We start from the raw sequence: 14,381 nt of genomic DNA, 5'->3' as shown, positions 1-14,381 counted from the left end.
GGTTTATTAGAGCTTGCTTTCAAGTGTCTCCAACTTGATTTTGGTCTTCTCCCACCTAGGACTGAAGATGGTTTCCGAAGTGAGCAGACATAAAATAGAGGAGTGAGACAGAGGAAGTGAATGCAGAGCTACAGAAGAGTTTTATTAGACATGCTACAGAGGTAATGCGGAACACATAAGAGACACCGTGAGAGGGGAAACTCAAAAAACAGAAAACCAAGTTGAACCTCCGTTGTTAGAAAAAAATTTTATCCTTTAATTGCACCAGCTTGAGTCCAAATCCTTACATTCTGAACTACATTAAAAAAACAAAAACATAGCTTTGACGATTAAAAAAAAAAAAAATGTATATACACCAGGATTAGTTCAGAACAAATGCCTATGAAATCAGGTTTGTGATTTAAAAATAAAAGAATTCAGTGAACACTTTGAATCGTGGACATCTTCCCCATATACACAACAATTAAAATGCTCTTTTTTGTTTATATGATTTAACACTAAAGGCACCGAAACTTTGGTCCAACTGAGTAGCCCTCTCAAGTACAGTGTCACATGACAATGCAATCACAGTGGACTCATCTTTTTACTGCTTCCACAGCATGCAACACTTATGTGAGAGCCTATCATCATGCATGCTTTAAAGAACACTGTCACCAACTATTAAACCTCACTGCTATAGAAAAGAAAAGCAAGGAAGGCTTCAAAATCACATAACAAAATACTTTACTACATTGTCATAGTTTCTTATGCATGGATTGTGCTAGAACAATCTTCCACTGAACATCCCTTTGGAATAAAGGCGTTCCAGTTAAACTGCATGTCATAGGCTACCAAAAACATTTTACCTCAGGAATATTCAGCTCTCCTGCTGCTAAACTAAAAAGGAAAATGTCATCTAAAATTGGAGAAGAAACACGGCTATGCCTAGTCAGAGGCACAGCTTCTAGACTGTTCTGTCTAGATGAATAGAAAACATCTTGCATTCTCATCAACTCATTAATACTAATGTGCCTCGGTAGGAGTTTGATAAATTAACATATCCAACTGTAGGAAAAGATAGTTGAGTAAGGCACACGAGTACTGTATCTTTTCATTTAAAAATGATTCACCGATTTACATCCAACTAACGTACAGGGGGACAACCAACCATTTCAAGGTTCTGCTTGACAAAAAAATATGGAGAGACACTTCAGAAAGAGCTGGGGAGATCCAATGTTGTTCTTTTTAAAGAAAATAAAAGGATATCAAGGAATGATACAATCAAGATAACTGATTCAATCTATGTGGTCCCCCTGGTGTTCAGACAATCTAGGAGCTTGAAATAGTTCAACCATCACAGTCATAGTGTCCGGAGCCTGTGGGTCACATTCTTAAATGGTGGACTTGGAGAACGAGACTCTCAGGTGCTGGTTGCCTCCCATGTTATAGTTGTGAAGGTCGATCAGTGCCTGGATGGCTTCCTCCACTGTTGACATCTGGATCAGAGCCATCTTGCGATCTCTTGAAAACACGAAGCAGAGACAAATGCCACAGATTAACTAGATGGATGGAAGTGGCAGGATGGAGGTTTATGGGAATCTTTAACAAATGTTAGCCTGGACTTGTCCAGTAGGTAGGACAGCTGTACATACTGGAAAAATTTGAATGCTTTCACAGTGCCTCCAGTGTTGGAGAAGAGCAGCCGCAGGTCATCTTCTGTCACATCTTGTCTGCCAAAGTGAAAGACACAGACTCTAATCATACATGATTTTAGCATCAGCTCTTTTCTCCAAGTCTAATCATTTAGCAGTTTTAATATAAACTGTTAACAATGAGATCTGTTCATTAGCCACCACACCAAGAACACAGTTAATCTCTTGCATTAACAGCTGTGCTAGTTAGTAGGAGTATTTCAGAAATCCTTCGGTGGCATGTCCTCTGTGTGATGCCAACTGACCATACCAGTACTTACGGGATATTGGAAAGGTGAAGAGTGGCAGAGGGTGGAAAGATGTTCTGGAAGTTCTTGGAACCTGGTTTCTTGAAACGATGAAGTGGGGAGTTGGCAAAATCCTTGGTCAGACCTTGATCATCCAGGCCGTCCCGAGGCAATGCCACCGTCTGGTGCTTGGACAGTGTCACCCGGATGATCTTCCCGTACATCTTTTGTCCATTCAGGTGGCTCATAGCTTTAGTGGGGGTAAAAGAAATATCAGTTGGATGAATGCTATGTATCAACAGATCCCAAAGTTTTTACATTCCTATGCCATTTTAACACAGTGAAATCTTTCAACACATCCACTCAGATGTAATGTAAGATGGCGGTGTGCATGGACGCAGCGGCTCGTCTGGGGACAGGTGAGAGTGGAAGTTTTGTTTGTTTTGCAAATCCAACATTCTGGCTGTAAAACTTGCAGCCAAGAGACCTTACTAAAAATCAGGGCAAAGTACGTTGTTTGAACTACAATGCTTGCTTGCAACAAGAGCAGGGTGATCTGGCCAAAAATATTCATCATGATATACATTTGAAAATTTGCGATAACGATATAACTGACGATATAATTGATGCGAGACAAAATACAAAATACAACTCCACAACTTTACTAGCGCAAAAAACCCATCCATTCATTTTCACTTAAACAAGCAGCTGTTTTTTATGTGCATTAAAGCTATATAAAAATGTAACAGTGCAAATGCAAATTCCTTGCTGAATGTTTAACCAAAGGGCATTTCCAGTAGAAATGGGCTGACACATCCTCAGCATAACCATGTATGATATCCACTAAAGTTAAAAAGAGGTGCTTTGCAACATTAAACTGCAGTGTGCCAAATAAAAAAGTCAAATACGTATTTTTCGGACCATAAACTTCACGGGATTATAAGGCACATTAAGCGAAACAAAGCAGTCAGATAAATCAAACTTTATTAAACTCATTCTTCTTGCTTCCTCCACTTCTGTACCATCGATTCATTAATGCTGTATTCTATCACAGCTGCTCTGTTCCCATGTTGTTGCAGTATATTAATGACTAACCTCGTATTGTGGATGGATTATCTCAGTTGTTCTCCTGACTGAAGTTTGGTCCGTTTACAGCATCTTGCCATGTGACTGCATTTGTCTCTAACCATCGGGAACCCTCATGTTAACTTTTATCGAGTGGAAAAAAGTTAGCGTTCATCCTCCAGCTTCACTGTGTTTATGTTATGCTAACATAGCTGTGTCGCTAGCGATCACATAGCACATGATATAGCAGCTAGCCCAACTTCAGTAACCCTACAAACGTCACTGCTGTTTAGTTTTGTCTTCATTTATGTTGGAAGTGATAGCAGAGCTGTACATTTGAATTTTTTCAGAAATCTCTCAGTCAGAACATGCTATATCATGTTTAGGTGGAAACTAGCGAGCTAACTTCCTGCTAACTTCTAAGTCTGTTAAATGTAATAAATTCTGTTTTCATGGATGCCTGGATGTTAAACTTAATTGTTACACATGATAAAACAGCAACACTGATCATTTTATTAAAGATGAAAGAATTTAGACAGTTTTTAACTCTCAGTGTGTCGCAGTGTTCGTTTGACTTGATGGAGTTTAGGACCCAGATTACTCCCAGATTTACGAGCACCTTAGTCCGACAAATACAGTAATAACGACGGCCCGCTTGCATGTTCTACAAAAAAAAAAAAAAGTGCTTTGGTGGGTATCTGACGGACAAACACCAAACCAGTTCCACATCACTGAAGTTGCACCATTTTTACAAACTAATTCTGGTTCATCCGTTTCACTCAACGATCCGCTTTCCCCCTTCTCATTCTCCGTTGCCGCCATGTGCATATGAAAACAAATGCACTGCGCATGCGTGTTTTAACCATATTCTATCGCGATGTGTGTCCACATCTCCTCAGACCTGACATGGGCTGCCCACATTCAGGTCCAGACCAAAAAGGCTATGCAGCGCCTGTACCACCTACGACAACTGAGGAAGTTCAGGGTCTCTCCAAAGATCCTCAGGATTTTCTATACAGGCGCTGTGGAGAGCATCCTCACACAGAACATGACATCGTGGTTTGGGAACAGCTGTGTGAAGGACCCCCCTAAACACACACACCTGCCCTCTCACATCATCTATAATTGACTGAGACAGGACTCTCTTCCAGACACTCTAAACCCAGGCACAATGTACATTTCAAATTCCTTTAATTTTAAATATGTTTATATTGTCTGTATATATATATATATATATATATATATATATATATATATATTAGGGGTGCAACGATATTCGTATCGATATTGAACCGTTCGATACAGTGCTTTCGGTTGGGTACGCATATGTATCGAACAATACAACATTTGTAATTTATTTTATCAACTTTCCTTCTGACGATGCTGTCTGTGTTGAGCGCTCAGTGAATCTGCGTTCGACTACTCCGCCTAGGCTGCACTGTCGAGCGCAGATCCACTGAGCGCTTAACACAGACAGCATAGTCAGGAGGAAGAGCGCAGGGCAAGCTAGCGAGACAGAAGTTAAGCTCTCCTTGCAAGATGGACCTCCCCCACCCTCATTCAGATCTGGCGTTTGGAATTATTTTGGTTTTCATGTGACGTATGACCCTGAAGGTAAGCGAGTCATGGACTAAAGTAAAACAGTATGTTGGATGTGCCATGCAATGCTTAATTACATTGGTGTGAACTAGTGTGTTAGCGCAGTTAGCTCGTTAACGTGTTGGCCGTCTAGCCCCATGCACGGGGCTATCCGCGGTAGCTCGTTAACGGAGATTTGCCGTGTTGTGGCGTTAAGGTCATTTCAACGAGATTAACCTGAAAGCACTAGTGGGAACACAACGAATATGACTGCACATTTACACCGACATCATCCTAGTGCAAAGACAAAAACAACTAACCAGCTGATCTACACCACGGCAGCAGTGATCAGTGAGATGCTTAGCTACAAGTTGAACAGCCACAAGGAGCAGTACCCTCCATGGAGAAGGAGACTAGAAGTAAAGATCAAGGTAGCACAGCGGGAGGTTAGCCAACTATCGGAGTGGCAGAAAGGTGCAATAAAAAAAGGTGCTTAAGGAGTACAGCAAGCTGTCCATATCTGAGGCCTTGGAAGCTGCCAACAGAACCATCCAAGGTGTACTCCCAGTAACAGGGGAACAATATGAGAACAGTACCACCAAGGCTGGAGACGGAACAATATTGTAAGAGCATATGGGAGAAGGACGCAACCCATAACGCCAATGCTCAGTGGCTAGTGGATCTGAGGGCAGACTACAGCAATCAGAATCAGAATACTTTATTGATCCCTGGGGGAAATTATTTTTTGTTACAGTGCTCCATTTTAAACCAACATTAAGACAAGACAGACAATACGCTAACTAAGAATAGTACAATATATACATATATATACATACATACATACATACATAAGTCACTTATAAATAAATATTTGGAAAAGAAACATGTGTAGTTGTAGCAGCAAACAGTGTGTTAAGTGGATGCGTTGTACAGGGAGCCACAGGCAGGAATGATTTCCTGTGTCGTTCAGTGGTGCTTTTCGGTAATCTCAGTCTCTCACTGAACGTGCTCCTGTGACTGACCAACATGTCATGGAGTGGGTGGGAGGTGTTATCCAACATTGTCTTTATCTTGGACAGCATCCGCCTCTCCGACACCACCTTGAGGGAGTCCAGCTCCATCCCCACAACATTGCTGGCCTTACGGATCAGTTTATTAAGTCTGTTGGCATCTGCGACCTCCCTGAACAGCGGCAGACATCCAAGAAATGGCCTCCAGTATGAAGAGTTGGACAGCACCAGGCTCTGACATGGCTCAAGTCTACTGGCGGAAAAGGTGACTGTGCTGCAGCAAGGCTTCTGACAAAAACATCTAAGTACTCCCATGTGACACCGTTGCTTATACAGATGCACTGGCTCCCTGTTGAATTCAGAGTCCATTTTAAGATACTGGTTCTGACATTTATAGCTCTTCAAGGACAAGCACCAGCCTACATCATTGAACTTTTACAGCCCTATGTCCCTAGTAGGTCCCTGAGGTCTTGTGATCAGGGCCTACTTGTTATTTACAGCATACAAGGCTGAAAACCAAGGGTGATGGAGCTTTTGCCACTGTGGCCGCCAGACTGTGGAACTCTCTTCCTCTCAAGATCTGCAGACTCAGTGGTCACTTTTAAAAAAACAACTAAAAACACATCTTTTTAGAAGTGCATTTTGTTAACTTTTGTCTCTTTTTGTTTTATACCTTGTGAAGCACTTTGGGGCGATCGTGGCTCAAGAGTTGGGAGATCGCCTTGTAATCGGAAAGTTGCCGGTTCGAGCCCCGGCTCGGACAGTCTCGGTCGTTGTGTACTTGGGCAAGACACTTCACCCGTTGCCTACTGGTGGTGGTCAGAGGGCCCGGTGGCGCCAGTGTCCGGCAGCCTCGCCTCTGTCAGTGCGCCCCAGGGTGGCTGTGGCTACAATGTAGCTTGCCATCACCAGTGTGTGAATGTGTGTGTGACTGGGTGGATGACTGGATATGTAAAGCGCTTTGGGGTCCTTAGGGACTAGTAAGGCGCTATATAAATACAGGCCATTTACCATTTGTGATCTTTTATCTAGAAATGTGTTATATAAATAAAATTTTACTTACTCCCTGAGTGTGTGGCAGTACAAGTGAACGAGCTGCTAGTTGATTAGAGACACATGGAATGGCTAATCGAAGGCCAGACAGTCCTGATCCCCACGGACCCCCAGAAGGGACCGGTCCCTTCCATCTAACAACCAATAATCTGCCTGAGTACCACATGTAAGCCTGTGTCAGGCATCATAGCGGCTAAGATGAACAGGTACATGGGTCAGTATATGGCACAGAAAGGATTTGGAAAGAATACCAGAGGCGCAAAATACCAGCTACTGCCATTAATTAATTCTTCCATCTTAAATATGATCAACCCATCTCTAATCGGCTATGTACCACAGGCTTTTAAGGTGGCTGTAGTTAAACCTTTACTCAAAAAGCCATCTATAGACCCAGCAGGTTTGTATCATATCTATCTAATAGATTCCAATTGGTACATGTAAATGGAGAGCCCTCTTCACACATTAAGGTCAGTCATGGTGTTCCACAGGGTTCAGTGCTAGGACCAATTCTGTTTACACTAGCATACATTTTCACTGCTATGCAGATGACACCCAGCTCTTTCTATCCATGAAGCCAGGTAACACACACCAATTAGTTAAACTGCAGGAATGTCTTAAAGACATAAAGACCTGGATGGCCGCTAACTTTCTGCTTCTTAATTCAGATCAAACTGAAGTTATTGTACTCGGCCCTGAAAATCTTAGAAATATGGTATCTAACCAGATTCTTACTCTGGATGGCATTACCTTGGCCTCCAGTAACGCTGTGAGGAACCTTGGAGTCATTTTTGACCAGGACATGTCCTTCAACGCACATATTAAACAAATATGTAAGACTGCGTTCTTCCATTTGTGCAACATCTCTAAAATTAGAAATATCCTGTCTCAGAGTGACGCTGAAAAACTAGTTCATGCATTTATTACTTCCAGGCTGGACGACTGTAATTCATTATTATCAGGAAGTCCTAAAAACTCCCTGAAAAGCCTTCAGTTAATCCAAAATGCTGCAGCAAGAGTCCTGACAGGGACTAGAAAGAGAGCAGATTTCTCCTGTATTGGCTTCCCTTCATTGGCTTCCTGTTAAATCCAGAATTGAATTCAAAATCCTGCTCCTCGCATACAAGGTCCTAAATAATCAGGCCCCATCTTATCTTAACCTCTTAAGCCCCAAGGGAGTTTCTGAGCTTCCTGCTCGAAAATGTAACGCCCAAATTTAATTTATTATTTCTCTGCAGTTACAAACTCTGTCCTTACAATATTGGTATCAAAATAAAGCTAACACTTGGGAAATTTCATCAGTGGTGTAAATATTGAAGCAGATATTACTGTGTCAAAGTTACTGAGACTGGAACACAGAAAAAGTAAGTAGATTTTATCCTCACCTAATTATTTCTTTTTAATTTTTAGCATATAACCCATTGAAAAATATGCCTCAGATCACATTTGGTTCCAGAAATTCAGTAACCAACATATAAACATCATCTGTGCAAAGATTTATGTTTCTAAAGTGAAACAATGAAAAACTACAGCCCTGTCAATACATGAATATCCAGACGTTGTACAAAAATGTCCAATTTTGGCACACAATTGGACACCATGCCAGTTGATTTTTTTTTTAGCATATAGTTAGGGCTGGACCAAGTGACCCTGAATCCTCCCTTAGGTATGCTGCAATAGACGTAGGCTGCCGGGGGATTCCCATGATGCATTGAGTTTTTCCTTTCCAGTCACCTTTCTCACTCAGTATGTGTTAATAGACCTCTCTGCATTGAATCATATCTGTTATTAACCTCTGTCTCTCTTCCACAGCATGTCTTTATCCTGTCTTCCGTCTCTCACCCCAACCAGTCGCAGCAGATGGCCCCGCCCCTCCCTGAGTCTGGTTCTGCTGGAGCTTTCTTCCTGTTAAAAGGGAGTTTTTCCTTCCCACTGTCGCCAAACTGCTTGCTCATAGGGGGTCATATGATTGTTGGGTTTTTCTCTTTACCTATGAAGCGCCTTGAGGCGACTTTTGTTGTGATTTGGCGCTATATAAATAAAATTGAATTGAAAATGCAAGCTCCATGAACGCACACAGCTGTGGATTCCAGCTGCATTCGTAGTTCTGCAAAGACTCCCATAGAGTCGAGCTTTTCAGTTCAATCAGCTGCATTTCGATGTCCTCTGTGTCCAGGAAATTAAGGCAAGACAAACCCAGCTGCTCATTAAAGCTTTCTGGTTTGATCAGAAAAGAAAACATTGGTCCATACGCCTGTGAATTCTGTCTCGAGTCTACGGATGTATCTGTATATTTCCATGGTGCCGATGCAGCGCTGAGCAGACAGCTCCTGAAGCATTTGAAGTGTTGGAATGTGGAAATTTCAACATCGCTTGAAAAAACTGCCAGCTAGCAACGTCCCTCTCACCAGTTGGCTAAGTTATTTTTAGCCAATTACAGGTTGAATCTGGTAGTTGGGGTTACCGTCATTAAGAAGCAGCACAACTAATGTGTCTATGCGAGCTAATTTGTGATATGCACCGCTGGCCCGGCCTTTTATTTTTTTAATGCACCTGCTCAGATTAACTCACTGCGTGACGTGCCCAGGGCTGTGCTGGGACAAAAAAATCAGCCTGGGCATTTTGACTAGAGACTGGCCCACCAAGTATTATAGGAAAAGCCATAAAGCCTTTGAATGAAAACAAACGCTGTTGTGACAGTGATGTACAGTCTTGTTGGTATATGTATGATTTCTATACATTTTACATCTGATAAAAACTTTGGTTGTAAGATTCAGATAATTATTTAATAAAAGTGAGACATTTTAAGTGAGAATAACAAAGAAAAGTATTTCTTTGTGCCCCCCTCTCCCTGTTAATGCCCTACCTGGCCCCTGGCAAAACTTTGCAAGATCCGCCCCTGCACAGTTACCAGCTGTCAGCTACTTAGAAAAGGATCCTGGTGTTATTTGTCTCTCAGAAACAGTTCATAACTTCCCTTCAACTCACTCATGTCACCTAAAAGGTAAACCTGTTTCTCCATCACCTGTTCAGCTCTGATGATCCAGTAAGGACATCTCCTGCTTTCAGCTTCATGTTTCCCTCTCACCAGATAACCAAACCATATCATGACCAGCAGCTTTTTTACAGCTGTGGCTCCAGCAAACATCAGCTGATACTAGAAATTAATATTAAATAAATTCTAACAACAGCTGATCAAGCTTAAACGTGCTGCTGTTGTTTAACGCGACATGCGCTGGTTTCTTCTTTCTGGCGCAAAGTGGGCGATAAATAAACACGAGAGAAAAGCCGATCAGCTGATCATTGATCAGTTTCATGATTGAAGTAGAAACAGGAGAGAGAATGAGAGAAGAAGAGCCAGTTATGCAGCGTAAATACACAGAATAACTCCAGCTTTGTGTCTTTTTCTATTCTAGCTGAAGTACGGGACAAACTGTGTTCCTTTTCAGCTCAATACAAAACGTAATATTTTCTCTGAATACGTGACGATTCCGTTTTTTACGGGACGGTTGGCAACTCTACTAACTAACCTTATGAATAAACAGCACAGAGGCACTAATCATAGCAGCACAGGAACAAGCTCTGAGCACAAGATCCATAGCGGCTGGGGTCTATCACACCAGGCAAGACCCCAGGTGCAGGCTGTGTAAAGATGCCCCTGAGACAATCCAGCACAGAAGTGCAGGGTGTAAGAAGCTAGCAGGCAGGGCATACATTGAACGCCATAACCAAGTGGCCAGCATAGCATACAGGAACATCTGTGCCATGTATGGCCTGGAAGTCCCAAGGTCAAAATGGGAGACGCCCCCAAGAATGGTGGAGAATGGCCGAGCTAAGATCCTGTGGGACTTCCAGATACAGACAGACAAAATGGTGGTGGCTAACCAAGCTGGAAAATTACCAAGTGCTCAGAGAAGAGCTCAAGAAGATGTGGAGGGTGAAGGTAGCAGTGGCCCCAGTGGTAATCAGAGCACTTATTGCAGTGACTTCCAAATTAGGCGAGTGGCTCCAGCAGATCCCAGGAACAACATCGGAGATCTCTGTCCAGAAGAGTGCAGTCCTAGGAACAGCTAAGATACTGCGCAGGACCCTCAAGCTCCCAGGCCTCTGGTAGAGGACCAGAGCTTGGAGGATAAAGACCGCCTAAAGGGGCGAGAGGGGAATGCATTCGATCTCGAACAAAGCACTAAAAGGATTTTGTTATGTTAAATAGATGGATACTTTATTGAGCCCATAAGGGAATTTTTTTGTGTCACAACAGCATGATAAAGTAAAAATAGTAGAGTCTACAATACACAACAATAAACAACACAGTTAAAATAAGAGTGTCACAGGTGTCCAATAAGGGCCTTATATTATGAGATATAATTCCTGCAGTATACAACAGTGACAAAAAACAATGAAAAGTAAAAATGGTTTAAATAGTAAAGTAAAAGTTGGTTAAAAAAAAGTAAATGTAAGACTGGCGTTGTGTAAGAGAGAAGTGTAAGTTGCATTTAATAAATAAAATGTAGACTATAAATCTGCCTTAGAAGTGTGGAGTAGAGCAGGTGCGATGGGTTATCCATGGTGGAGCACAGTCCCGTCTCTCAATGACTCAAATGCCTCCAAGTTCTGATTTATGATGCTTCCAGCTTTGCGGATTACTTTATTGATCCTACTGCCATCTCCGGCACTGACGTATCACTGCAGACCCCACCCACCCTGGCAATGGACTGTTTAAAATGCTTCCATCTGGTAAGCAGTATAGAAACATACAAACATGCACCACCAGACTGAGGGAGAGCTTTTCCCCCAGATCTGTGAAATACATCTAAATTCTATTTGTGACTTCCTGCACACATAGATAGTGTCCATTCAACTGTTTTATAGTGCACCTCAAATCAACTCCATGCCTTTTATTTGCTAAACTGACAATGACATAATGAAGGAATTGCCCACACCTGGCCATGGAATCGACTTTGAGTCAATTAGCTAATTACTTTTGGCACGTGTTAAGGAGCAAAAACTCTTAAACCCTTCACCCAATTTCAATGTGGATACCCTCAAATGGAAGCTGAAAGTCTACACATTGTCCATATCGGTTATATAACTGTAATAGGAATAGGTTTCTGTAAACACGTATTTTTTAAAAAACAAACACACAAAAAAAACAACAACTTGTGTCTGATGTGTGCCGAGGTACCAAAACAAAACTTCGTTATGTGTGAACATATAATAACAATAAAAGATGCTTGCTCTTCTTCCAGACTTCTCCACATAGTTCCTCACCACTCCTGCCCAACCTTAAAGACGTGGTCGGCAATCCAGGAGACAGGAGAAGTGGTGATACCCACCCCGAGCAACTTCTCACTTGAATTGTTTTTCCTTGGAAAGACAAGTAATATGATTCTCACAATGCTACCAGTTCCACGCATGTGAAAGCGAGCATGTTGCAACAGGCAGATAACAGCATCATCCACCCCCACAAGAGGCTGGTAAGTGAACCGAAGAGTGTTGAGAGCATGTTTCACCTGGAAGCTAAGTCGGGCAAGAACCAGTCTCTCCAGCACCTTGATGACATGTTAACGTCAAGGTAACTGGTCTGAAGTCATTCAGACCTGATGCGACCAGGGTCTATAGCTTTGCTTTGGTGTAGTCCCTACACTTACGCTCTTAGCTGGACACCAATCACTAGGGATGGGTAGCGGTATCTGGTGCCATTATGGCACCGGTTCTGACATAACCGGTAGTAACCAGACCGAAAAGCAGCGCACATTTCAGTGCTTTTTTTTTTTTCTTGAGATGTCATACACTTTGGATTCTAGCCAATCATTTTACCTTTCCAAGGATAGTAGGCGGTACGGTACGTATGTTCTTTTAGAGCAGAGCTACAGATTAAAAATGGTCAAAGCGGTCAAAAGTCTGGCTGTACACAGCAAGAGATGCAAACTCAGCAGCCTGCAACAAGTGCTTTAAGGTGATAGCTGCAGAAAAGGCTAACATTGTTATCCTTTTACAAAAAAAAAAAACCAAACACAGCTAAACATGAGAGGTTTTAGGACAAAGTTTGTGTTTTCCATTGTTTAAACACCGGTTCCAACCAAAGGAGGTATGTTGTATCAACAGAAAAGGCTAACTTGGTTATCATTTTGCAGAAAAAAAAGAGACTGCTAAGAGGTTTATGGACAAAGTTTGTGTTCTCCATTCTTTAAGCACCGGCACCGTTTCAAAAGTACCAGTTTGGCACCGGTATCGGATAAAACCTAAACAATACCCATCCCTACTATCACAGTCCGGTATGAGGACTGGCAGCAGGGGACCCAGTACTGACCCTGTTAAGATAGAGAGTCAGTTCATTGTTCGTGCTGTGTGCAGGCTACTGCCAATTTATCTGATTGAGGGCATCAGCTGCATCTCTCCACACCTCTTTGGTGTTATTCAGATGGACTTTGGTCTGTATGCATCTACACCTTATTAGCCCCACATTCAACTCATTCAGCAGGGCCTTCTTGTCAATGTTGATCCAGGACTTATTGTTGGAAAAACAGCATACAGTCCTGGCTGGGATTCAATTCAATTCAATTTTATTTATACAGCGCCAAATCCCAACAACAGTCGCCTCAAGGCGCTTTAGGTATCTTCACAGAAATGTATGTAGTCAGTGATGCAGTTGATGTCAACCCCATGTGGATCACAGAGCATGTCCCTGGCTGTAGTCCTGCAGGGGCTCTGTCTTCCTTACCTTGCCTTCTCACAGATTTGTTGGCAACAGGAAGTCTTAGAAATGGAAGAACTGCGCGTGTCCATCGTTATAGCAACACAGCTGAGCGTCCCATGACGTAATTAGTATGTGACGCGCACGCTACAAAGTGGACATCGAGGCGACGATATGCCTGCTGCTCAGTCTGTGGACCATGGCATTGTTTTTTCTAGCCATTTCCTTTGTTGCCAGGTTTTAAAAACGGCGGTTTTGATTTTCATGAATGAGACACTCTCGTGACGCCACTGACTAGCCAACTGGTGGCATGCAGTCTGTTGACGTCACATTTTGGGATCATTTGGAACCATGGCCAAGTAGGTGCTAAAAAAAGGACCTGTTACCTGGTACTATGACCTAATGGCAAACCCTGAAAACTGTGACGAGCCAACCTGAATAGGTACTAATTGAAAAGGGGCTTAAGTGTCCTGTATGATGACACACAGAAGGACTCTTTATTTTTTTTATTTTATTTTGTTTTTGCATAAATGGATAACAGTTTGCTGGTAAATTGCAAACTGCATCCAGGACAAATAACCATGTTACAATGCTAACTTCATCTCTTTTAAAGTAAATGGCCTGTAAATGGCCTGTATTTGTATAGCGCTTTTCTAGTCCCCAAGGACCCCAAAGCGCTTTACACAACCTGTCATCCACCCATTCACACACACATTCACACACTGGTGATGGCAAGCTACAATGTAGCCACAGCCACCCTGGTACTGGGGCGCAAGTACCTGCAGAAAACATGCAGACACAGAGCTAGCCAATGAAAAAGCTGAGTGCATGCTGACCCAGAACCATGTGTAACAAATAGAGATGGCACGATACCACTTTTTTATGTCCGATACCGATATCATAAATTTGGATATCTGCCGATACCGATATGAATCCGATATAGTGTTTTTTAATCAACAAAACTGTTTTTTAAAATATCTTGCTGCATTTTGCAAGTCTGCAAGTTCATACTCAAGTTTAAAACAACAACTACACTAAAGCTATTCTGTTATACCTGTATACA

General features: G+C 42.3%; 1 protein-coding gene across 3 annotated transcripts in view; it reads right to left on the bottom strand.

Annotated features, from left to right (window-relative positions):
- Nucleotides 1-233: 233 nt before the first annotated feature.
- Nucleotides 234-14,381, bottom strand: part of LOC146624955 (polypyrimidine tract-binding protein 2-like) — a 33,913-nt gene continuing 19,765 nt past the window's right edge. For all 3 annotated transcript variants that reach the window (XM_085362572.1, XM_085362573.1, XM_085362574.1), the window contains exons 12-14: nt 1,952-2,168; nt 1,632-1,709; nt 234-1,500 (exon numbers count right to left, since the gene is read on the bottom strand). In XM_085362572.1, coding sequence (XP_085218698.1) covers nt 1,371-1,500; nt 1,632-1,709; nt 1,952-2,168 — 425 coding nt within the window. In that variant the 3' untranslated portion in view covers nt 234-1,370. The remainder of the gene's footprint in view (nt 1,501-1,631; nt 1,710-1,951; nt 2,169-14,381) is intronic.

This window comes from Diplotaxodon limnothrissa, linkage group LG9 (genome assembly GCF_057381915.1).
Source record: "Diplotaxodon limnothrissa isolate DT_005_m linkage group LG9, D_limnothrissa_male_GT1.1, whole genome shotgun sequence".
Classification (NCBI taxonomy): Eukaryota; Metazoa; Chordata; class Actinopteri; order Cichliformes; family Cichlidae; genus Diplotaxodon; species Diplotaxodon limnothrissa.
This window is presented reverse-complemented; position numbering and strand designations above follow the sequence as displayed.